The sequence below is a fragment of the Dermochelys coriacea genome, chromosome 4 (genome assembly GCF_009764565.3).
Source record: "Dermochelys coriacea isolate rDerCor1 chromosome 4, rDerCor1.pri.v4, whole genome shotgun sequence".
NCBI classification, from domain to species: domain Eukaryota; kingdom Metazoa; phylum Chordata; order Testudines; family Dermochelyidae; genus Dermochelys; species Dermochelys coriacea.
The window spans coordinates 1,681,373-1,707,347 of record NC_050071.1 but is presented as its reverse complement, the minus strand read 5'-3'; the positions used below and the strand labels follow the sequence as shown (position 1 = coordinate 1,707,347).

Below are 25,975 nucleotides of genomic sequence, written 5' to 3'. Positions count from 1 at the left end.
GTTTGTGAGGAGCAGGTCAAGAAGAGCTCTGCCCCAAGTTGGTTCGTCTAGCACTTGCACCAGGAAATTGTCCCTTACAGTTTTGTTTTGTTCATTTTCTCCATACTGTTGTGGGTGCGAAGGACACCTTATTCTCCCCCCCTCGTGCTCCTTCCCAATAAAAATCTCACACGTACCCCCAAGAATAAAAATCTGTACGTCTGTTACAACCAAAGATCTTGGTTTCAAAGTAGATCTTTGCAGTGATGTTAAGATAGACGCAGGAAGCAGTCCTGTTGAAAGTCTCTGGGTAAGGATAAAAGGGGTAAAAAAAACCAAGGGTGATGTCGTGGTAGGTGTCTACTATAGACCACCTAACCAGCAAGAAAAGATGAATGAAGCTTTTTTTAAAAAACTAGTAAAATCATCCGTAACACAGGTCTTGGCAGTGGTGGGGGACTTCAACTACCCAAACATCTGTTGAGAAAATAATATAGCAGGGCACAGATTATCCAACAAGTTCTTGGAATACATTGGAGACAACATTTTTTTTTTTTTTTTTTTAAATAGAAGATGGAGAAAGTGAGTAGGGGAGAGGCTAGTCTAGATTTTATTGTGATAAATAGAGGGAAACTAATTGAGAATTTGAAGGTGGAAGGCAGCTTGCATGAAAGTGATTATGAAATGACAGAGTTCATGATTCTAAGGAATGGTAGGAGGGAAAAGAGCAGAATAAAGATAATGGACTTTAAGAAGGCAGACTTTAGCAAACTCAGAGAATTGATACATAAGAACCTATGGGAAGCAAGTCTGAGAGAGAAAGAGTTCAGGCGAGTTGGCAGTTTTTTAAAGAGACGTTAGTAAGAGCTCAAGAGCGAAGTGTATCAATGCATCGGGAAAAATAGGAGGTGTGGTAAGAGACCCCCCGGCTTAAATGGAGATGTTCAATGACCTGAAACTCAAAAAAGGGTCATACAAGAAGTGGAAACTAGGTCAAATTACTTCCCAAAGAGTGAATATAAAATAAACACAACTATGTAGGGACAAAATTAGAAAGGCCAAGGCAAAAAACAAGATTAAACTAGCTAGGGGCATAAAGGGCAACAAGATAACATTTTTACAAATACATTAGAAGCAAGAGGAAGACCAAGGCTTTTGATACTGTCTCACATGATCTCCTCATAAACAAATTAGAGAAATATAACCCAGACGAACGTACTATAAAGTGGGATCACAACTGGTTGGAAAACCATACTCGAGACTAGTTATCAATGGTTTGCAATTAAGCTGGAAGGAGACATTGAATGAGGTCCAGCAGGGATCTGTCCTGGATCTGATGGTTGGTTTCTTCATAAATGATTTGGATAATGGCATAGAAAGTACACTTACAAAGTTTGCAGACAAAAGTATGAACGCAAAGCACAATGCTTCTGAAGGGCTAATTAATTGCACAAATACAAAATGGGAAACAACTGCTTAGGAAGGAGTACTGCAGAAAAGGACCTGGGGGGTTATAGTTGATCACAAACTAAATATGAGTCATCAATGTAATACTGTTGCAAAAAGAATGAACATCATTCTGGGGTGTATTAGCAGGAGTGTTGTAAGCAAGATCTGAGAAGTAATTCTTCTGCTCTACTCCACATTAGTAAGCCCTCAACCAAAGTAGTTGTGTCAAGTTCTGGGTACCACACTTTGGGAAACTGTGTGGACAAACTGGAGAAAGGCTAGAGGAGAGCAAAAAATATTATTAAAGGTCTAGAAAACAGTGACATACAAGGAAAGACTGAAAAAAAATTGGAGTTTAGTCTGGAGAAGAGAGGACTGAGTGGAGAAACAAGTATGTAAAAGGTTTTTGTAAAGAGGAGAATGATAAAAGATCTTCCTTAACCCCTGAGGACAGGACAAGAAATAATGTGCTTAAATTTGCAGCAAGGGAGGTTTAGGTTGGACACTAGGAAAAACTTCCTATTATAAGGATAGTTAAGCACTAGAATAAATTGCTCAGGGAGGTTGTAGAGTCTGTCATTGGAGGTTTTTTAGAACAGGGGTGGGCAAACTACAGCCCGTAGGATTGCTACCCCCGTGGTGCCTTGGGCTCCATGCCGCTCCCGGAAGTGGCTGGCACCAGGTCTGGGGGGGAGGGGGTTAGAGGGCTCCCCATGCTGCCCTTGCCTGCAGGCACCGCCCTCCGCAGCTCCCATTGGCCCTACATTCATGGCCCTGCATGCAATTTCCCCACCCATGATGTGGCCCTCAAGCCAAAAAGTTTGCCCACCCCTGGGTTAGAACAAATACTTGTCAGGGATGGTATAGAAGATAATACTTAGTCTTGCCTCAGTGCTAGGGACTGGACTATAGATGACCTATTGAGGTCCCTTCCAGTCCTACATTTCTATGATTGATAGGTGCATACAAGACACCAATTTCTCTTTTTAGCAATTTACAGTCTAAATAGGGATGCACAAATAACGAGATCCTGGTTGGTGGGGGGAAGATGGGGAGAGAGAACAAGAAGTAGATATTCCAGAGGAATACGTATGTGCTTATGGGGAGAAGATCCTGATTTATGCACTATTTTGTCAGTTGGGATTGGATTTTTTTTCAGTGAATCGCTTGTAATTAGTGAAAATAACTTGTATGGTGGATCATCCTAAACTGTTCAGAAGAATCCTCCTTTAAGGAGTAATTTGAATGAAGGAAATATGATCAAATGGAAACAAAGTTTGAAACTATTGCAAACTTAATGTGCACCACGGAAGAAGGTATATCTGTGTGAGGAACAAACAAAAGGAGTAGCCAAGTGTCTGGTTTATACTGAGTGAAGGCAATGAGTGGAAAGAGATGAGATCAGAAATGTAAACAGAAGCAGAGTATTTTTAGAGCCTTTAAAGCAAGGATGAGAAACATGAGGGGAAGGTGTCTTTTGGCAGCAGCATTTGTATGGGCTGAGGCCTTCCATGAGAACTAACCCAAGGTGCAGAGAAGAGTGTTGACACAATGATTTGAAGTAAGGTTAGATTTTTAGAGCTGTAGAGGAAGTAGTAATAGAGTGGATTGGGGGTGAGGGTATATGCTGGTGTTTGGGGATTGTGTGGATAGTGACATTATGAACAATTTAAAAAAAAAAGAGTGAGAGGGGAAAGAGTTAAGGGAGGTGGGAGAAGAGATCAATTCTGGTGATGCTGGGTTTGCACTGGCAGCAGGACATTCAGGATTGAGACATTTTGGAATCAGAGATACAAGACAGAATTTTTTAAAAACCTGAAGTACAATGAAGAGCTTTATAGTTACCAAATTATACTAGCATCTCTCATAACACTTTCATTACTAACTCAAGGAGCAGTTATTTGAAGAGGGAAGTAGATGCTTTAATTTATCTTTGGTTGCCATAGAGTTAACTGCTATCTCTCTCTTTAAAAATATGGGAGAAGTTGCAGTCTCCCAAAATCTTTTCTCATGGATTCCCAGTCACACATGCAGACCTGGTGGCAGTAATTTGACTCCCTATAACTTAATTTTTTTAAATTTAAGAACTATAGCCAAGATGTCCAAAGATAGGATCTTAAAGTTAGGCTTCTGCGTTTATACGAAACTTCCTAAATAAGTTACCAGACTTTCAAAAGTGCTGAAGTCAGTGGGAGCTGCATAAGGTTGCCAACCCTCCCAGTTTCTCCGGGAGTCTCCCGGAATCTGGGTCTATCTCCCGGAGGCTACAGAAGCCAATCCAGGAAATTTTTGGCTGCTAAAAGTCTGGCGGTGCAGTGAGGCTAAGGTAGGCTCCTTGCCTGTCCTGGCCCCATGCCGCTTCCGGAAGCGGCCAGCACATCCCTGCTCCCTTGTGGCCCCAGGGTGCGGGAGCAGGAGAACTCCGCAGCTCCCATTGGCTGGGAACTGCGGCCGATGGGAGCTGCGGAGTCGGGACGGGGGCAGCACGCAGGCCACTTCCGGAAGCGGCATGGGGCTAGGATAGGCAGAGAGACTGCCTTAGCCCCACTGCGCTGACAACCAGGAGCCCCCTGAGGTAAGTGCCACCCAGCTGGAGCCCACATCCCTCACCACCTCCTACACCCGAACCTCCTGCCTCAGGCTCAGCCTGGAGCCCCCTACCACACTCCAAACCCCTCGGCCCCAGCCCACACCTCAACCCCCATCCCAGCCTGGTGAAAGTGAGTGAGGGTGGAGGAGAGTAAGCAACGGAGGGAGCGGGGATGAAGTGAGTGGGCTGGTGCCTCGGAGATGGGACAGGGCAGAGGGCGGGGCACGAGTGTTTGGGTTTGTGTGATTAGACAATTGGCAACCCTAAGCTGCAGGGTGTTCAGCATTTTGAAAATAAGATTGGCGACCTGGCTTCTATATTTCAAAAATTTTGCCTTTTATTAAATGACTCTCAGCCTTTTTTATGCATTGGTTCTGGTATTAATTAACTTTGGCTGCTTCTCTCATTTTGTGGTCTGTATAAATTACAAAACGTATATGCATTCTGCCTCCGTCTTATTTTTTGTTGTTTTTGTTTGCAGTCCACTCCTTTGCATCTAGCAGCAGGCTATAACAGAGTTCGAATAGTCCAGCTTTTGCTTCAGCATGGTGCTGATGTTCATGCAAAGGACAAGGGGTATGTATATTGGTTTTTAATTCATTCTCTGGTTTCACTAGTTAGTTACATTTTAAGAATTATTTTTATCATTGTTTTGTTGTATGTTGTAATTCAGTCTGTATCTGAAAATGAGTTAATCTAAAATTGGAGATGAGAATTGGGGCACAGTTGTTTTCAGAATCAAAATTTGTTTTTGTGATAAATAATCTTTTGTAAAAGCCCAAGTGAGGATTGAAGTGGGATGGTGTGCTCCTTAGTTATGTAGATCTTCTATTTTATGGATTATTCCTTCATTAAATAAGTGCATTTTGAAATCCATATTGCTTGGTTCTTTATGGGTCCGCTGTGGTGTTGGAAATTCTGTGCACAATTTTGAGTGATGATGGACTTCTGGTATTATTCTGGCAATAAAAAATGAATGCAAGGTGTTACAGACAAAAGGCATATTCAGTTACACTTTTCTGGACCTGATTATCTTGTCAGGTGTATGCATGGCAGCTCCATGAGATTTGCACTTGCACAACTGATGAGATAAACAAGCACCTAGTTTGACAGCTATTACCAGCAGTAAACATCATATGAAGAGAAGAGAGCAGAGCAGTCTTTTCTTAGGTGAATTAACATATTTAATAGATTACTCAGGCTAGTTAAGTCCAAAGCTGACTGCAGAGAGTTACAAAGGGATCTCAAAAAAACTGGGTGAGTGGGCAAGAAAATGCAGATGAAATTCAGTGTTGATAAGTGCAAAGTAATGCACAGTAGAAAACAAAATCCCAACTATATATACACTATGGTGGGGATCTAAATTTGCTGTTACCACTGAAGAAAGAGATCTTGGAGTCATTCTGGATAGTTCTCTGAAAACATCTGTGCACTGTGCACCATCAGTCAAAAAAGCTAACAAAATGTTAGGAACCATTGGGAAAGGGATAGAAAATAAGAAGAGAAAACATAATATTGTCTCTATATAAATCCATGGTTCACTCACACCTTGAATAATGCATACAGTTCTGGTTACGCCTTCTCAAATAAGATATATTAGAGTTGGAAGAAGTATGGCGAAGGGCAACAAAAATGATTGCGGGTATGGAAAAGCTTCTGTATAAGGAGAGATTAAGAAGACTGCGGCTTCTTCAGCTTAGAAAAGATGACTGAATCCTATGATAGAGGTCTGTAATAACGCTAATGGTGTGTAGAAAATGAATAGGGAAGTGTTAACTTACACCTTCATGCAACACAAGAACTATGAGTCACCCAATGAAATTAATAGACAGCAGATTTAAAACAGACGGAAGTACTGCTTCACACAACACACAGTCAATCTTTAGAACTCATTTCCAGGAGTGTTGTGAAGGCCAATAGTATAAAACAGGGGTCGGCAACCTTTCAGAAGTGGTGTGCCGAGTCTTCATTTATTCACTTTAATATAAGGTTTCGTGTGCCAGTAATACGTTTTAACGTTTTTAGAAGGTCTCTCTCTATAAGTCTATATATTATATAACTAAACTATTGTCATATGTAAAGTAAACAAGGTTTTAAAAATGTTTAAGCAGCTTTGTTTAACATTAAATTAAAATGCTGATCTTACGCCACTGGCCTGCTCAGCCCGCTGCCAGCCTGGGGTTCCATTCACTTAGGCCAGCAGCAGGCTGATGGGGGCCTGCACCCGGGACCCTGGCTGACAAGGGGCGGGCAGCCAGAACCCCAGACTGGCAGTGGGCTGAGCGGGGCTGGCGGCTGGGACCCCAGACTGGCAGTGGGTTGAGCAACTCAGCTGCCACTCAACCCGCTGCAAGTCTGGGGTTCCGTCCACAGGCTCCTGCCAGCCAAGGTCCCGGCTGCCGGCTCCGCATAGCCCACTGCTGGTCTGGGATCCCGGCCCTGCCCACACAAGAGTGGGTATCTACCTTCTCCCTGGTTCTAGCCCATTCTCTTCCTCTCTCTCTTTCTCTCTCTGCACTGAGCTGAGGGTGGGAGTGCACTGAGCACAGGGCTGAAGGTGAAGGAGCAGGCTGGGGGTTGGGGTGTAGGGTCTGGTCAGGAGCTAGAATGAGGGAGGGGGCTCGGGGTTGGGGCAGGAGGTTTGGGTGTAGAGCACTTACCTGGGCAGCTTCCATTTGGTGCGAGGGGTGCAGGTGGGAATGTGGGAGGTGCAAGAGTCAGGGCAGGGGGCTGGGAGCATGTGAGGAGGGTACAGGAGTCAGGGCAGAGGGCTGGGGGCATGAGAGGGGGTGCAGGAGTCAGGGCATGGGGTGTGGGGGGGCTGGGTATGTGTGGGGGTACAGGGGTCAGGGCAGAGGGCTGGGGGTGTTGGCTAGGGTTGTGGGGGTGCTCTCCCAGTCCCCTGTCCAGAGCAGCTCACGGCAGGGGGCTGGAGGGGATATGCCCTGATTCCACCCCACTGCCCCATCCCCACCTCTTCTCTGCCTTCTCCCTGGAGCAGCGAGTGGCTCAGCTTCTCCCCCTCCCTCACATGGGCCATCAGCTGATGGGCGGCAGGGAGGGAGAGGAGGAGGGGCAGGAACCCAGCACGCTGGGGCTGGGGAAGAGGCCAGGGAAGGGGAACTTGCCTGACCTGCAGCAGCAGCCGGCAGGACCAAGCTTCTTCACCCTACAGGGCAGGATTTTTAATGGCACGCTGCTGCCTGCCGGGGTCCCGGCCTGGGTTCGGCAGCAGGCTGAGTGGGGCCGGCGGCTGGGACCTGGCAGGCAGCAGCGTGCCATTAAAAATCGACTTGCGTGCCCTCTTTGGTCCGCGTGCCATAGGTTGCCGACCCCGGTATAAAAAGTTCAAAAAATATGTTGAATCTGTAGATTTATTTCCAGAGTGGTTCTAAATCAGGGGTTGGCAACCTTTCAGAAGTGGTGTGCTGAGTCTTCCTTTATTCACTCTAATTTAAGGTTTTGCGTGCCAGTAATACATTTTAACGTTTTTAGAAGATCTTTCTATAAGTCTATAGTATATAACTAAACTATTGTTGTATATAAAGTAAATAAGGTTTTTAGAATGTTTAAGAAGGTTCATTTAAAATTAAATTAAAATGCAGAGGCCCCCTGACCGGTGGCCAGGACCCAGGCAGTGTGACGGCCCCTGAAAATCAGCTCATGTGCTGCCTTTGGCACGCGTGCCATAGATTGCCTATCCCTGTTCTAAATGATGGTCTGTTAGGATTTTTTATTTGTAGTCAAGATCAGCACCCTATTGTTGTAGATTCTGTATATATACTTAGTAAAAGTCACTCCTGATCCCAAATAGCTTGCTTTTATATTTATAGACTTTAGAAAAGAAAAAGAGCTGTCAGGCCACCATGTCCATCTGTCTGCGAACATGGGAAGTTCTCTGTTTAATTATCTGATGTTATCTCCAGTGTACTATTAAATGAGAACTTGAGCTCCCAGGTCTCTTAAATGAAAAGCTCAGTTTACTTTGGGTATGTCTATACTACATTTTAAAACCGGTGGCAGCAAGTCTCAAACTTTGGGTCTACAGGCTCGGGCTCACACTACAGTGCTAAGGAGAGCAGAGTAGACATTGCAGTATGGGCTGGAGCCTGGGCTCTGTAGTCCATCCAAGGCTTCAGAGCCCAAGCCTCAATTTCTGTGCTGCTTTTTTTAGCATCCTAGCACAAGCCCATAGACCTTGGCTCTGAAACTCGCTGCCGTGTGTTTTAAAACTCAGTGTAGACTTATACAAAGTGTGTCTAAAACAATTCTAAGTTTATTGGAACATTTGGAGATTGATTTGTAGCACTTTCATCTGTATATTTGCTTCTATTTTCTGTCAAAGAGATTATGAAACTAACTATAGAGCATTGTATAAAGTTTCAAAATGAATTATTTTTAAGGTGCATATTCTGTATACTTGCATGTGGTGGTAAACACTTTTTTAATGGTGTTAATACCATTCCAAACTCTAATCAACAGAGAGAGAATTTCAGGATAAACAGACTTCTGAACAATGGTCTGAGGTTAGAATTATCTATTTGAAAAATGTATTCTAGGCACAAACTAACTGGCTTGAGAGTTGATATCAGTAACTTAGGGTAGTATACATTACAGGGATATGTTGCATTTATTCCAAAAACAGCTATTATAAACATAGGAAATTCAGAGTCAAGTTTAAATTTAAAGTAATCTAAATACATTAAGATACGTTAGGGCACCCAAACAATGTTAACTTTGCCCTTTAGTGACACCATGGGATTATGATTGACATATTTTAGTGTTTGTGGACCTAGACTAGATTGAACTGATTTTTATGGACACTTTTCAAAATGGATGCTGTCTCCGATTGTTCTCAGTGAGGACTCATGTCAAGGGTTCTGCTAGTTAAGATGCCCATTTTCAAAATGCCCATTGTGTCCCAATAAATAATAAATGAATGAATAAATGAATAAAGTCAAGCTGCCCCTAGGGAAGATAGGAGAGAAAATACGCTATCAAAAGGCTGATAGGGACACTGAAGAAGAGCAGGTGAATGAGGACAGTAGCCTTCCTTACAAAGGGCACCTGGTGGTCTCAGTCCTACTGAGAACACTAGAAGATTGCAATTTTTTGTGGAATTCTCTGATGTGGAAAATTATATTCTTCAGTCTCTATTTCTCAACTTCCAAATGTAAAAAAAATAAGAATGGAAAATAATTGAGAATTATAAAAACATTTCTTCAAAAGTAGCTATGTTCAAGAGTTCAGTGATCTTTAACTACCTGGGAAGTTTGAAGGGTATGCATTGTTCCTCTGTTAAGATAAGTAGGGACAGTGGATGCTATATTTATTAAATAACCCAATTCAAATTAATTTAAATTCCTAAATGAATGATTTTACTTGTAAATTTTCAGAATATTTATTTGATACTCAGAATAAGTGCTGTAATTTTAGAGAGGGTATTTTTCATACATAACAAACAAGTTGATCTTCCGCTTTAAGTACAATACTCAACCATATCTGTGGAGCCACAAGTGCCATAAGAACGGCCTTACTGGGACAGGCCAATGGTCCATCTAGCCCAGTATCCTGTCTTCTGACAGTGGCCAATGCCAGGTGCCCCAGAGGGAATGAACAGAACAGGTAACCATCAAGTGATCTATCCCCTGTTGCCCATTCCCAGCTTCTGGCAAAGAGAGGTTAGGGACACCATCCCTGCCCATCGTGGCTAATAGCCTTTGATGGACCTATCCTCCATGAATTTATCTAGTTCTTTTTTGAACCCTGTTGTAGTCTTGGCTTCACAACATCCTCTGGCAAAGAGTTTCACATGTTGACTGTGTGTTGTGTGAAGAAATACTTCCTTTTTTGTTTGTTTTAAACCTGCTGCCTATTAATTTCATTTCATGACCCCTAGTTCTTGTGTTATGAGAAGTCTTGTATTATGAGAAAGTACCCCATTTTGATTTACCTGCACACACAATTCATTTTGCTATAGTGCTTGTCACTTCTGCCCTCCTTTTCAAATGTATGGATTTCTCATTGCATATGACCTTTGGTTATGATTAGACTTATGTCATTTGCTAAACTACTTTCATTTTGAAGTGCAGACTCCAGCGATTTTACTGTACAGAAATTCCAATAATCCTCAGATTGGTGTGAAATTTATACAAGTATATATGTTTAGGTATCTAACTTGCTTCAGAAAAATGCAGCAGTCAGCTCACCCCATAGTCTGGAGTAGCTATGTCAGTGTGCTGCCTATAATATTTGTACATCTTCATAATACACCGAGCAGCCGGATAACCTTATATGAGGGCTTCTCCCTTAACATACCATTTAAAATAACTGTGGTTGTACATAGACCAGAGTACTTGCCTTCACCAAGATTAAAATGTAATGTAGCTTTTTTTTCCCCCTTTCTGGCTGCAAGAAAGATACACCTCCACCCCGATATAATGCGATCCTCAGGACCAAAAAATCTTACTGCATTATAGGTGAAACCGGGTTATAACGAACTTGCTTTGGCCTCGAGCATTTCCGTTATTAATAGTCACTTCCTGCCCCCTGTCTGAGCCCTCAGAACTCCTGACCCATCCAACCCCCCCGGCTTCTCATGCCCTGACTACCCCCTCCAGAGACCCCCCTCCCCTAACCACCCCTCCCAAGACCCCACCCCCTATTTAAGCCCCCTTGCTCCTTGTCTCCTAACCGTACTCTCCAGAGACCCCCCCCGGTCCCTAATCACCCCCAGGACCCCATCCTCTACCCAATCCCCCTGCTCCCTGTCCCCTAACTGCCCTGACCCCATCCACACCCCCGGGACTCCCACACCGTATCCAACGCCCCCATCCCCTGACCGCCCTGCCTCCAGACCCTCCGAACCATCCAACCCCGCCTGCTCCCTGTCCCCTGACCGCCCCCCGAGACCCTCTGCCCCTTATCCAATCCCTTGGCCCCAGCTCAGGACCCTTAACATGCCGCTCAGAGCAGCATGTCAGAGCCAGACACGCTGATGCGCTGATCCGCCGGAGTGCACAGCCCCGCCCTGCCCCCCAGAGTGCTGCTTTACCGCATTACATCCAAATTTGTGTTATATAGGGTCGCGTTATTTTGGGGTAGAGGTGTAATTATGAATGCAATGAGTGCTATTTCTTAACATTAATATATGGTAGATTAAACACTTATATTACATTACTCAAAAATGTTTTTAATGCTATTCTTAACCAGCGCATTATTTTGGAAATGAATGTAAATGTATTTGGTTAAGATTCCATTTGATTTTGAAATCTGCTAATTTCACAGCCTGAAAATATTTCAAGTCTTTGAAAATGCTTTCTAGATATGTAATTTTATTTTGTTTTATTTAATCTAGCGGACTTGTGCCTCTTCATAATGCATGTTCATATGGACATTACGAAGTCACAGAATTGTTACTTAAGGTAAGTGGAGAAATGGAAGAAAACATAAGCATTGCAATATTGCAAAATTATGGAGAGAGATAGTTACACCATACAATAGTTAAGACTAGCCTTATTTCTGTTTTTAAAAAAAAAATCCTGATTTTCACACCTGTAATATATTATTTCAGTGGTGTGGGGCTTTGGGGCTTCAGACATACACCTGTACCACGGAATTGAGTATGTGTTTTTTTCCGCATAATCTCTGCAGACAAGCATTAGAGTTTAGTTAACTGGAATTTTTTTGAAGATAAAGTGTCTCGTTAAAAATTAAGTTCATTGTAAAGTTCAGATTTTGGTAGATGAAGATAAATCTTTTTTCGTTTAATTTCAAAATAACTTAAGTGTTAAAGTTATTAAAATGAAAACTTTGTGATCTTTGTCATGGTTATCTCTTATTACTAACATAAATTTCTTTCCCACTCCTAGCATGGAGCCTGTGTTAATGCTATGGATCTCTGGCAGTTTACCCCCTTACATGAAGCTGCTTCCAAGAATCGTGTAGAAGTCTGCTCTTTGTTGCTTAGTCATGGTGCAGATCCAACACTGGTCAACTGCCATGGCAAGAGTGCTGTCGATATGGCTCCAACACCTGAGCTAAGGGAGAGACTGACTTGTATGTATTTCAACCGTGAAATAATTATTAATATAAACTGACTCACCTTTCAACCCAGTTCCTTGTCAGTAATGGGAAATGCAAAACAACAGGATATAGAGGTGTCCATTTCTCACTTGTAAACTTGTAGAGATCTATACATGTTCTCCTTCATGAAATTGCCTTTATTCATAGAGTTTAAGGCCAGAACGGACCGTTAGATCTTGTCTGACCTCCTGCACAACACAGGCCAGGGAATTTCACTTAGTTACCCCTGTAGTAATCCCTATAACCAGAGGCAGATTAAGGTTTCCTGGGGCCCTGGGCCAGAGCAAGGCCCCTTCCGCCTGAGGCCCCGCCCCCATTCTGCCCCTTCCAACTGCAGCTCCACCTCTTTCTGCCCCTTCCCCAGGGCCCACCCCTGTTCCACTGAAGGTCCCCCCCATTCTCCCCCTCCACTGCAACCCCTTTCCCTCCTTTCTCCCCATCCCTCCCCACTGCGCCCCTGAGACCAGAGAAGCTCTGTCCCTGCACCATGGCCCTGGGGCACAACAGGGAATGAGAGCTCCTCCAGTCCCTGGCCGCAGCAGAGGTCTGGGCACTTCCCCCCCCTTGCCTCCCCCTCCGCCCCCCATGCTTTAGGCAAAAGCAGGGTTCTGCTGAGGGAGGAGGGGCAGGGGCTTCCCCGGTGTTGCCCTTTCTGCTTGGGGGAGGGGAGGCTTCCCACTGCTTCTGCTGGGGACAAGGTCGTTGCTGGTTAGGGCTTTCCCTGTCCTATGGCTTCTGATGGGAATGGGTTCGGGATGGGGCCTCTGGGTGGGGAGGGGCTTCCCCCATCCCACAGCATCTGATGGGGATGGGATCGGGCTGGGGCTGCTGGAAGGAAGGGGGAGCTTCCCCCATCCCACAGCTTCTGCCAGGGCTGCGGGTGTTGGGGGGGATTCCCCTGCCTACCCAGAGCTGCTGCCAGGGCATGGAGTTAGGGCCTGCGGCTTCTCCCATCCTGCCAGCTTGATGGCTGGAGCTCCAGGTTTCTGCTGCCCTGCGAGGGATTTTTCCCGGATCCCGCCCCAAAGTTGGCCAGGCCCCCTGGGGGCTAATCCACTGCCTATAACTTGGGTTTGACTAAAGCATATCTTCCAGAAATCATCCAATCTTGATCTAAAGACTTCAAGACATAGAGAATCCACCACTTTCCTTGGTAGTCTGTTCCAATCACTCTCTCTGTTAAAAATGTGTGCTTTAATTCTAATTTGAATTTAGCTGGTGTGAATTTATAGCCACTGGTTCTTGTTGTGCCTGCCCCTGGTAGGTTAAAAGGCCCTTTGGTACCCAGTATTTTCTTCCAATGAAGATACTTCTACGCTGTAGTTATGTCTCCTCTGGATCTTCTCGTTGACAAGCTAAGCAACTGAGCTCTGTTCGTCTCTCACACTAAGGCATTTTTTCTAGCCCTTGAATCATTTGTGATTCATCTCTGCACCCTCTTCAGATTTTCAGCATCCTTTTTAAAATGTGGGTACCAGCACTAAACACAGTTTTCCAGTATCTGTCTCACCAGTTCCGTCTACAGAAGTAAAATCACCTCCTCACTCCTACTCACTGTTTATACATCCAAGAATCGCACTGGTCCTCTTTTCCACAGTATTGCACTGGAAGTTCATCTTGCATTGCTTCTCCACTATGACCCCAAAATGCTTTTCATTAGAGCTGTCAAATGACTAACAACATTAATTGCGCTTAATCGTGATATTAAAAAATAATTGCAATTAATTGCAGTTTTCATCTCACTGTTAAACAATAATAGAATACTGTTTGTTTAAATATTTTTTGATGCTTTCTACATTTTCAAATATATTGATTTCAATTACAACACAGACTACAAAGTAGACAGTGCTCACTTTATATTATTTTTTTATTACAAATATTTGCACTGTAAAAAGATAAACAAAAAAAGTAGTATTTTTCTATTCACCTCATACGAGTACTGGAGTGCTCTTTATCATGAAAGTGCGACTTACAAATATAGATTTTTTTTTAACATAACTACACTCAAAAATAAAACAGGGTAAAACTTTACAGCCTACAGATTCACTCAGTCCTACTTCTTGTTTAGCCAATCACCAAGACAAATAAGTTTGTTTACATTTACAGGAGATAATGCTGCCTGCTTCTTATTTACAAGGCCGCTTGAAAATGAGAACAGGTGTTTGCATGGCACTGTTGTAGCTGGCATTGAAAGGTATTTATGTGCCAGATATGCTAAATATTTGTATGACCCTTCATGCTTCGACCACCATTCCAAAGGACATGCTTCCATGCTGATGACATGTTCTGTTCAATAACGATCCAAAGCACTGCAGACTTATGCACGTTCATTTCCATCATCTGAGTCAGATGCCACCGAGAGAAGATTGGTTTTCTTTTTAGGTGGTTCGGGTTCTGTAGTTTCCAAATCAGAGTGTTGCTCTTGTAAAACTTCTGACGGCATGTCCCACACCTCATCCCTCTCAGATTTTGGAAAGCACTTCAAATTCTTATCCCTTGGGTCCAGTGCTGTAGCTCTCTTTAGAAATCTCATCCTGGTCTTTGTGTTTGGTCAAATATGCAATGAAGACGTTCTTAAATCGAACAACATATGATGGGTCGTCATCCGAGCTTGACATAACACAAAATATATGGCAGAATGTGGGTAAAAGCAGGAGACATATAATTATCCCTCAAGGAGTTCAGTCACAAATTTAATTGACACATTTGTTTAACAAGAGTCATCAGCATGGAAGCATGTCCTCTGGAATGGTGGTCGAAGCATGAAACTTCTGTCACCTACTACACAGTACTCTGACACACCCCATTCTGACAGCTCCATCGGCACCGCCATTTGTGGAAGTCTCCAATTCTGAGGATACAAATGTTTGGCGTGGCCTGCCACTCCTGTTTCAGAAGCACGACTACTGAAGGGTTCCGACGGCACCGTGACAGTTTCCCACTTTGTCTTACCCACAGAGATAGTACCCAGCTTTTTGAGCACAGGCTCAACAGCATCAGGATCAACTGGGTTGGTCATATTGGAGCTCATGGCCTCAGTATTCACCTTGAGAGCGGTCCCGTTAAACTTGGGACAATTCCCCATCTCGCTCTGACAACCTTAGTTCAGTTAGACGTTCGGACATGGGGTTAGACAATGCACCGATTAGCCCGATTCTTATGGTACTGGTGGATCTGGAGAGATTCCCTTTGTCGTCTCCAAATGTTGCCATGTCATCAACGTCTTCCTCCTCACCAGACTACTGATGGTTTCAAGAGCTCCTACGGAGGATAGCCAATGCTCTTGAGATCCTACTAGAAGAGGTGCAGGACAGTCAGCATCAGCTACTAGACATTCTGCACACATCAGTACTGGCAAGGGTGGCTCTATCAATCAGTGAGGCCATTTTTTAACGGGACTGCACCATGTGGCATACCTCGGTCATATGCACACTGACCTCGAAGGGGGCCGAGAAGAGATGGGCTGAGAGAAGATACTACGTCCCCCCTAAGGGGGCAGAATTTCTATTTTCACACCCTCCAACTAACTCCTTGGTGATACAGGCTGCGACGGAGTAGACGAAACAACACCAATGCTCCACCCTGGCAGACAGGTAGGGTAAGACACTGAACGTTATGAGTCAAAGATCTTCTCTCCTGGACTACAGTTCTGGATCTCTAACTACTTGGCACTGATGGCCGAGTATGACTTTATAAACTATGGCCGGATAGAAGAATTTACAGACAAGTTATCCCAACAGGATCGTAATCATTTCCAGGCAATTTTACAGGAAAGCAAGTTGGTCACCATACCCATGCTTCAAGCTGCAGTTGATTCAGCGGACACATCCTCATGCGTATTAGCAATGGGAATTGTCAGGAAGAGGGAATCCTGGTTACAATACACAGCTTTCCCTAGAGAGGTACAAAACACAATACAAGGACATTCCATTTGATGAGTCAGACCTCTTGAACCAGAAAACTGATGATTACTTACACTCACTAAAGGACTCTAGAGCCACCTTACACCTTACAATCCGTGGGCATTTGGAACCAAAAAGAAATTTTTTATAGACCACCACAAAGCCAATACTGTAGAACAGCACATTTCTATCACCAATGAGCCTACGAGCCTCCTCAGAACACAGACCCCTGCACAACACACTCAATTGTCATGAAAATGATATTTCTAAGTGTGGCTAGAGAGCTGTCAACCACTCTGTATACCAGTGTTCCTACCATGAACCTTTTTTGGGCGTCTTCTCATACTCTTTCTACCAGCATGGAGAACTATAGCAAAGGACAAGCGGACATCATTCGATGTAGCTACACCTCAAGTTTATATCATCTCTTCCATATCCCTTCCTGACCACCCTGCTGAGATCACTCTCATGATAGTATTCTTACTAGGGCTGCCGATTTAATCACAGTTAACTCACGCGATTAACTCAAAAAAATTAATCGCAGTTAAAACAAATAATTGTGATTAATCATACTGTTAAACAATAGAATACCAATTGAAATTTATTAAATATTTTGGATGTTTTTCTACATTTTCACATGTACTGTATTCTGTGTTGTAATCGAAATCAAAGTGTATATTTTTGATTACAAATATTTGCACTGTAAAAATGATAAAAGAAATTGTATTTTTTCATACAATACTGTAGTGCAATCTCTTTAATTGTGAAAGTGCAACTTACAAATGTGTGTTGTTACATAACTGCATTCAAAAACAAAACAATGTAAAACTTCTGAGCCTACAAGTCCTCTCAGTCCTATTTCTTATTCAGCCAATTGCTAAGACAAACAAGTTTGTTTACATTTACAGGAGGTAATGCTACCCTCTTCTTATTTACAATGTCACCAGAAAGTGAGAACAGGCATTTGCATGGCACTTTTGTAGCTGGCATTGCAAGATATTTACATGCAGTATATGCTAAACATTTGTATGCCCCTTCATGCTTTGGTCATCGTTCCAGAGGACATGCTTCTATGCTGATGACGCTCATTTAAAAAAAAAAAAGCGTTAATTAAATTTGTGACTTAACTCCTTGGGGGAGTTTTTTGGTACATAATTCTACATTTGTAAGTTCAACTTTCATAATAGAGATTACACTACAGTACTTGTATTAGGAGAATTGAAAAATACTATTTCTTTTTTTTACAGTGCAAATACTTGTAATAAAAAATAAATATAAAATGAGAACTGTACACTTTGTATTCTGCATTGTAATTGAAGTCAATATATTTGAAAATATAGAAAACATCCCAAAATATTTAAATAAACGGTATTCTATTCTTGTTTAACAGTGCAATTAATTACAATTAATTTTGTTAATCGCGTGACAGCCCTAAATCTTACCCTTAAGATGGACTCCCTCCTGCAGAGACGAGCAATGGAACCAGTCCCTGCACCCTTTCAGGACACAGGGTTCTATTCCAACTACTTCCTGGTACCCAAGAAGGAGGAGGATGGAGACCCATTTTGGATCTCCAACTCCTCAGATGCTGAATTCGCAAGCCATCATTCCCTTGCTAGAAAAATGTATGTGTTTTATGGCTCTTGATATGCAAGACGCCTACTTCCATATTGTTGTACACCTGACCCACGGGAGATTCCTGAGGTTCAAGATAGGACCTTCATACTTGGAACACAGGGTTCTCCCATTCAGACTTACTCCTGCTCCTTGAGTGTTCACAAAGATTTTCTCTGTGGTAGCGGCTCATCTCCAGTGTCGGGAGTCCTTGTCTTCCCCTACCTGGATGACTGGCTGCTAGCAGCGCAGTCCATAGGGGAAGCTCAAGTATCAACATCTCAGCTTCTACTCCTCCCTAGGAGTGAGCATTAATGTTGAAAAATCAACTTTGCACCTTATTCAGTCCCTGGAATTCATAGACGCTCACATCGTTGTGGCTTCTTCACAAGTTATCTGCCACGGGACAGATTTCAGAGCCTACTGGACCAAATAGTAACCTCTAACCCTTTGGTTTCAGCCGGGACCTGCCTTTCCCTCCTAGGGCACATGGCAGCGTACACATATGTCACGCCATTTGCCCAGCTGTATCTTTGCTGTCTACAGCTATGACTGCAAAGAATTTATTCTCTCATACACCAATCCATGGACGCTATACTCATTGTCCTGCCAGAAGACATTTCCTCACTTTGGTGGTGGAGAGACCTGCTACAAGTCTGCTCCAGATGCCTTTCCTCCTATCTTTGCTGATCATGACAGTCATAATGGACATGTCACTCGCAGTTGTTAGAATATAAATATTCAAGCCTGTATGTAAAGTCCTATAGTTTAAGAATTTAGGTACATTTTTATCATTTAGCTAGTTATAGAGGTATAAAAGAAAGACTTGAAATTACTGTTTTCTTGTGTAAGGGCCTTCTCTCTGTGACAATCTAAGGCCCTGTTCTTAAGCTAAGGCCTTTGGCTAAGCAGCAGACAGAGCCATAAGCTGGGAAGCATATGGTCACATCCTTACATTTCAAACTAGTCACACTGAAATAAGGTGCTATTGGGCTGTTAAGAATACAATCCTGTTCTGATAATGCCTATCGCCACCAGATAAAAATGGTTTAAAAAAAAACCTTAGTTTGATATCATCCTATCTGGCAAGAAATGACTTCTCAATAGTTGTGGTTGTGAAACCACAGAACAAGGAGTAATGGTCTCAAGTTGCAGTGGGGGAGGTTTAGGTTGGATATTAGGAAAAACTTTTTCACTAGGAGGGCGGTGAAGCACTGGAATGGGTTACCTAGGCAGGTTTTTAAGGTCAGGGTTGACAAAGCCCTGGCTGGGATGATTTAGTTGGGGATTGGTCCTGCTTTGAGCAGGGCGTTGGACTAGATGACCTCCTGAGCTCCCTTCCAACCCTGACATTCTATAATTCTATGAATCCTCAATTCTGTATGTTTTATTTTTATGGCCCCCACTTTTCTATTGTTAATCTGTCTGGTTCTCTAATTGTTTCTGTCTGCTGTATAATTAATTTTGCTGGGTGTAAAATTAAGGTGGTGGGATATAATTGGTTAGCTAATCATGTTACAATATGTTGGAATTGGTTAGGTAAATTTCAGTAGAACGATTGGTTAAGGTATAGCTAAGAATATTACTATATAAATTAGGGGCAAACGGGAAGTAAATTGGGATTCGAAAATAAGGAAAAAGGGACTTGAATTTAAGCTTGCTGGAAGTTCACCCCAATAAACATCCAATTGTTTGCACCTTCGGACTTCGAGTATTGTTGCTCTCTTTTCATGCGAGGAGGAGGGTGAGGGAATAAGCCCTCTAACAGCAGGTTGGGGCACTCACATGGAAGATCACATGACACAAGGCATCTGGATCATGCGAGAGGTCAGGATGCACATAAACATACCAGAACTTCGGGCAGTGCACAAAGCATGTCATGTATTCTTACCAGCTATCCACTATCACCACATCCTCATCACGTCAGACACCACCACCACCACCACAATATACTACATAAACAAACAAGGAGGCATAAGATTCCCAGCACTGTGCATGGAGGCAATATGCCTATGGAAATGGTGCACAGCATATCATACCCTTTTATTGGTAACCTCCCTGCCTGGCACCAAGAATGTGATTGCAGATGCCTTCAGCAGGAATTTTACTACCGACCACGAATAGCAGTTGCCTGACACATTAATCGTGCACATCTTTGACTGCTGTGGGATGCCTGTCAGACATTTTTGCATCACAGAATATCAGGTGCACCCAGTATTGCTGAAGAGGGGACAAGGTCCCCACTCACAGGGCAATGCTCTGGTTGTCACTTAGTTGGACTGAAAGAACTATGCTTTCTCCTCCATACCACTCCTATTGTGTTCCCTCCACAAGAGAGAGCAATGGCCATTTTGATTGCCCTGTTCTTGCCTTGCCAATTCTGATTCCCTCTTCTTCTCCACATTTTAAAGCATTCTACACTTCCACTCCAGACGTTCCTGGAACTGTTGACACAACACAACCGCAGACTCAGGCACCCAGCTCTATGGATGCAACACTGAAAGCTAGGTTTTTGGCTGAACGCCTCTGTTAGCACGAGAATGCCCGTTAGCAGTGCAAGACGTCCTCTCCAGTAGCCAAAAGGAATCCATGAGATGCTTCTATAAGGTCAAATGGAAATGTTTCACTTCCTGGGCTCAACGGCGAGGCCGCGGGCATGCAGATACTCGTAGACTATTTTCTCTATCTGAAAAACTTGAGTCTTGCTCTCAGCTCCAACAAAGTTCATACAGATGCCATTAGCGCTTTCCACCCTCTAGTGGATGGACATTCAATTTTTATGCACCTCTTGACTGCCTGATTCAGGAAGGGCCTTTTTTTGTAAGTACCCCCCTCCCCTCCCAATTCAACCTGTCGCTACCCAATTGGACCTCAACCTAGTGTTCCTCATTAATGAACCCCTGGCTTCCTGCTCTTTCTCTCCTCTCCATGAAGGTCATTTTCCTTGTTGCCATTACTTCAGCGAGGTGGGTTGATGAACTGGGAGCCATGGTGGCAGACCCCTCCCCCCTTCACTGCATTCCATAAAGACAGTGTCTCACTCTGATTGCATCCAAGTTGCTACCAAAGGTGGTTTTCTGATTCCATCTCTATCAACCCATACATCTACATACCTTCTTCCCCAAACCACACATCTTTCATGGAGAACAACGACTTCATTCTTTTGATGTGCATAGGGCCCTGGCCTTTTACCTACAAAGGACAGAGCCATTCCGGAAGTCTCCCAGGCTTTTTGTCGCCATAGAGGAGAAAATTAAAGGACAGGCCATTTCCATCCAATGAATCTTTAAGTGGGTTTCCAGGTGCATTACATCAGTTGTCAAGACAATCCCCACCAGGCGGGATAAGCCCACTCAATGAGAGTGCAAGCATCTACCACAACTGTGCGTGATGTGTCCCTTGCAGAAATATGTAAAACTGCAACATGGAGTTGGTACACATTTTTTCCTCCAACTACACTGTAGTATGTGATTCCACCGGAGACGCCTCATTCAGCGCAGCAGTCCTCCATTCTATGATTTTGTCATCTTCCTTGCATTCTCCTCCTAACTATAAACTTCTTGTCAGACACCCTCAATGGAATGCAATAGGGACCATCACTCAAAGAAGAAAGAGGTTGCTTGCTGGTAACTGGGGGTTCTTCGAGGTATGTGGTCCCTATCTTTATTCGAATCCCAACCTCTTTCCCCTCAGCTGCGTATCTGATAGGTCTGTGGTGGAGAAGGACCTGGAGACACTGGCAGTCCACCCTGCCCTTTATCACCTTAGGCGAAACCACAAGGCAATACATGGGCGCATGTGCGGACTGCCGAACGATACTACTTTCAAAGGTTCTGGCTCCGGGCATATGGCGCACGCACATAACCCTCAGTGGAATACAGAGACCACACATTTCGAAAAATCTCCAGTTACAGGCAAGCAACCTCTCCTTCTTTCCCCTTAATAAAATCATATGTTCTAATTTGGGAACCCTACTCTCTCCACTTTAATCAAATTCAAAAGTTATTGTTTCATTATTACATAAGAGCAAAACAGAGTTCAGGAAAATTATTTTAATTAACTTTGTAAAGCAAAAACATGACTTTCAGATAACTTCATTTGGAGATTTATCTATCCCTGCAAATTAGCCTGTGCTAACCATCTATAATGTGATTGATTTTTTGCTTTTGCAAACTAATGACAAGGAAAGAGAGGAGAAGCATCAATGATGCTTTGTTTTCCAATATTCTGTAAGGCCTGGTAGCATTGCTGGGCTATCTGAATCTCGCTGCACTATGCTAGGCTTATTCTCGGACAGGAGAAGATGGTTTTGACAGAACCAGTTCAGTACTTTTTGGCACAGATGGCTGTGAAGCAGTAAAAAGGCTTTTGATTTGTTTTGTCATCCAGTTTCATATACGTGTTCATCCTGGGCTGGAAAATTAGACTAATCTGTTGAAGCATGTCATCAGTTTGATGTAGAAAATGCTGGCATGTGGCCTTACAGGGTGAAGTTGCCACTGATACTATAGCTAATTCTCACAACGGTATTTAATTCTATGGAATTCATTCTCAAACCTTCTTGATTACTTCATGGTGGTGAGTGTTCTAAACTTAGGTATGACAGTATAAAATATAACTATTCTAGAATTCAGTTTGGTCATAATCATGTTACCAAACTCTGATTCATCATTTGTAACTTAAATAAAGAGCTGCTTTCCACAAGAGCCTTCATTACTCATCTTGTTTTTCTAAATTCTTTTCTCTGATATCTGGTCAGAAAAGCAAACAAAAAGGATTCCTCCTAACCTGGTGCTGGGAAAGTGAAGTCCTAACCTTGAGTCTAAATTTCTCTCTCATCTGTTTTTGTCTCACTCTTATAACAATGAAAGACAATTAACACAAGTTATAAAGTTACAGAAAACTGCTAATTCCACAAGAAGTAACTTCTGAAATAAGTTAGAAATTTTGTACCTGCTGACTTTTGGTTTTGTTCATCATTTATTAAAGGGTACTTTTACATATTTGGATATTAATATATCCTGCTCTCCTTACTCTCGCCAGTGATCCCAGTGTCATCAGTGGGATTACTTGCAGGAACAAAGTGAGCAGGATTTGATGGTTGGCCATTTTTATGATAAAGGAGCAATATAATGGTGAGATTCTATGCTGCACCTCCAACAGTTGCAATACCGAACTCTCAGACGGGGGGAGAGGGTTAAGTAAGGTGGCTTTAAGCCAACTTTATGTCCTCTTGGTCCTGGATTGATCTGGAGGCTAGAAGGTCCACTGGTGTAATTTGGGCCTGAAATCTCTGTAGTGCTGTGTGATGCAACCCCATCGTGGCATGCCCCCTATGCTGGAGATTGTAGTAGGGCTCTTGGAAGGTGGCCTGGTAGCTGTCTTCTGTAGTGCTGGTTCTAGAAGACTCCTCCTCTGGCTGGATACAGAGTTTTAGGGATTCTTGTAACACTCTTCATCTTGTGGCTGGAGTGGGGGGATGAGGGTTTTGCCCTGGAAACTGGAACTTTCCTTCCCATCTCACCCCAAGAATATATTTCTGCCTTCACTAGGTGAGGGTTTAGGATTCTGTCATCATAGCTGATGTTACTATTTAGGGCAGTATAGAACATTTTTCTTTCCCCTTTGGTTAATTGTAGGTAGGTTTCTGAAATAAGATTTATAAACCTGATGTGTTGCTGAATATTAAGTATGTCTTATTTCTCCAACAGATGAATTCAAAGGACATTCTTTACTGCAAGCTGCCAGAGAGGCAGACCTAGCCAAAGTGAAAAAGACTCTTGCTTTGGAGATCATTAATTTCAAACAGCCACAGTCACATGAGACCGCACTGGTGAGATTATATAGTCAGTTCGTTTTTTTATGATATATGTAGAAGTAGTGGTAGTTGAAGAGGATTTTTGTTTTTGTTTTTTTTATTGCTAGACTATGAAAATATATTAATCTAAAATGGAGGATGTGCCACCAGGTATCTTACGTGTTAAAAGTAAATCACTGCTATAGAAGAAACATTGTACATTTTTTTTCACCCTTGAATTCAGTTTTTATGCAGGATTTCTCCAGAAACCTTCAAGTAAGCTACTGCTTATTTCTTCATGTTGAACCTATGTGTTCTCCCCACCTGATTACCTTCCCTGTAGTGACAACTGCTAGAGGGTTTCTCTGTGTTCTGCTATCACTGCAGTTGTCTTGTTTTTTCTCTCTATTTTGTCTTATGTTTTATGGACACTTGTTGCAAAAAATGTATTGGGGTGGCAGTGGGTTGAGATGAGGCAGGCAACAGAAACATATCGTGCTGGCTTATGGGAGATTGGAATAAGTTAGCAGGCTGCCCTCTATCTTTCATCTTTTCTTTTTTAAATCAAATTTTTCACTGGAATCCCAGTTAGACTTGCTTCTTGATGAAAATCATTCTCCAACATTCCCACACAGATGAGTTTATTAATAATACTTAATTCTTTCAACATCTGACAGAGGTCAGCAGTGAAATGTTTGATGCTGTTCCTGCTATATAGGGGCTTTCTGACTCTCACTGACAGACCAGTTGTTTTCCTTCTCTAGCTCATTGCTATAACTCTCTCCTGGCAACATATATTTGTTGTGATAGCATTCAGAACTGTCTAGCATTACATAAGAGTGGCCATACTGGGGGTATGTCTACACGACGAAATTAGGTCAAATTTATAGAAGTCAATTTTTTAGAAAGCGATTTTATACAGTGGATAGCATGTGTCCCCACTAAGCGCATTAAGTCGGCGGAGTGCGTCCACAGTACCGAGGCTAGCATCGACTTTCGGAGCGTTGCGCTGTGGGTAGCTATCCCACAGTTCCCGCACTCTCTGCCGCCCATTGGAATTCTGGGTTAAACTCCCAGTGCCTGATGGGGCAAAAACATTGTCACAGGTGGTTTTCGGTTCATGTTGTCAGTCACCCCTCCCTCCATGAAAGCAACGGCAGACAATCATTTTGCTTGTTTTTTCCGTGCGGGTGCCATACTGCTTTTAGCAGACAGGACAGTATGTCTGCAAACCGTCATCATCAAACAACTACTTCCGCTGCCACTCTGCTCTCCTGATGCTATGAATCCACCTCGCAAGTCCTCTATATGACCGTCATCATCCACCACTTCTGCTGCCACTCTGCTCTCTTGGTGGTCTCGCAGGGCCGCTTCTGCTGCAACTCTGCTTGGCTACTCTTGTCTTGCCATACCATGGCAAGTGTGCAGCACACTACGCTATTGTGTCCTGGCAACAGACGGTGCAGTAGGTCTGTAAAATTGGTCATCCAACCACCGCTTACCCTGCAACTCTGCTATCCTGCAGACGCCATACCACAGCAAGAATGGAGCCCGCTCAGATCACTGCGGCAGTTTTGAGCATTGTAAACACCTCACGCATTATCATGCAATATATGCAGAACCAGAACCTGCAAGAGGAGGCGATGGCAGCGCAGTGATGAGGACATGGACACAGACTTCTGTCAAAGCGTGGGCCCCAGCAATTTGGCCCTTATGGTTGCAATGGGGCAGGCTTATGCCATGGAACGCCGATTCTGGACCCAGGAGATGAGCACAGACTGTTGGGACCGCATAGTGTTGCAGGTCTAGGATGGTTCCCAGTGGCTGCAAAACTTCCCCATGTGTAAGGGCAAGTTCATGGAATTTTGTGACTTGTTTTCCCCTACCCTGAAGTGCAAGAATAACAATATGAGAGCAGCCCTCACAGTTCACAAGCGAATGGCGATAGTCCTGTAGAAGCTTGCAACGCCAGACAGCTACCAGTCAGTCGGGAATAAATTTGGAGTGGGCAAATCTTCTGTGGGGGCTGCTGTGATCCAAGTAGCCAACGCAATCACCGAGCTGCTGCTATCAAGGGTAGTGACTCTGGGAAATGTGCAGGTCACGGTGGATGGCTTTGCTGCAGTGGGATTCCCTAACTGTGGTGGGGCGATAGACGGAACGCATATCCCTATCTTGGGACCGGAGCACCAAGGCAGCAAGTACATAAACCGAAAGAGGTGCTTTTCAATGGTGCTGCAAGCACCGGTGGATCACAAGGGTCATTTCAGCAACATCAACGTGGGATGGCCGAGAAAGGTACATGACGCTTGCATCTTCAGGAACTCTGGTCTGTATGAACAGCTGCAACAAGGGACTTATTTTCCAGACCAGAAAATAACTGTTGGTGATGTTGAAATGCCTATAGTTATCCTTGGGGACCCAGCCTACCCCTTAATGCCATGGCTCATGAAGCTGTACACAAGCACCCTGGACAGGAGCTGTTCAACTATAGGCTGAGCAAGTGCAGAATGGTGGTAGAATGTGCAATTGGACGTTTAAAAGTGTGCTGGCGCAGTT

The 25,975-nt window shown here is 43.5% G+C and overlaps 1 protein-coding gene across 1 annotated transcript in view; it reads left to right on the top strand.

Moving 5' to 3' along the window:
* The window catches only part of TNKS (tankyrase), a 267,604-nt gene that overhangs the window by 160,412 nt on the left and 81,217 nt on the right, over positions 1–25,975 (top strand). The window contains exons 6-9 of the mRNA XM_038398855.2: positions 4,500–4,594; positions 11,376–11,442; positions 11,890–12,076; positions 23,331–23,452. Of these exons, the coding sequence (XP_038254783.1) occupies positions 4,500–4,594; positions 11,376–11,442; positions 11,890–12,076; positions 23,331–23,452 (471 nt within the window). The remainder of the gene's footprint in view (positions 1–4,499; positions 4,595–11,375; positions 11,443–11,889; positions 12,077–23,330; positions 23,453–25,975) is intronic.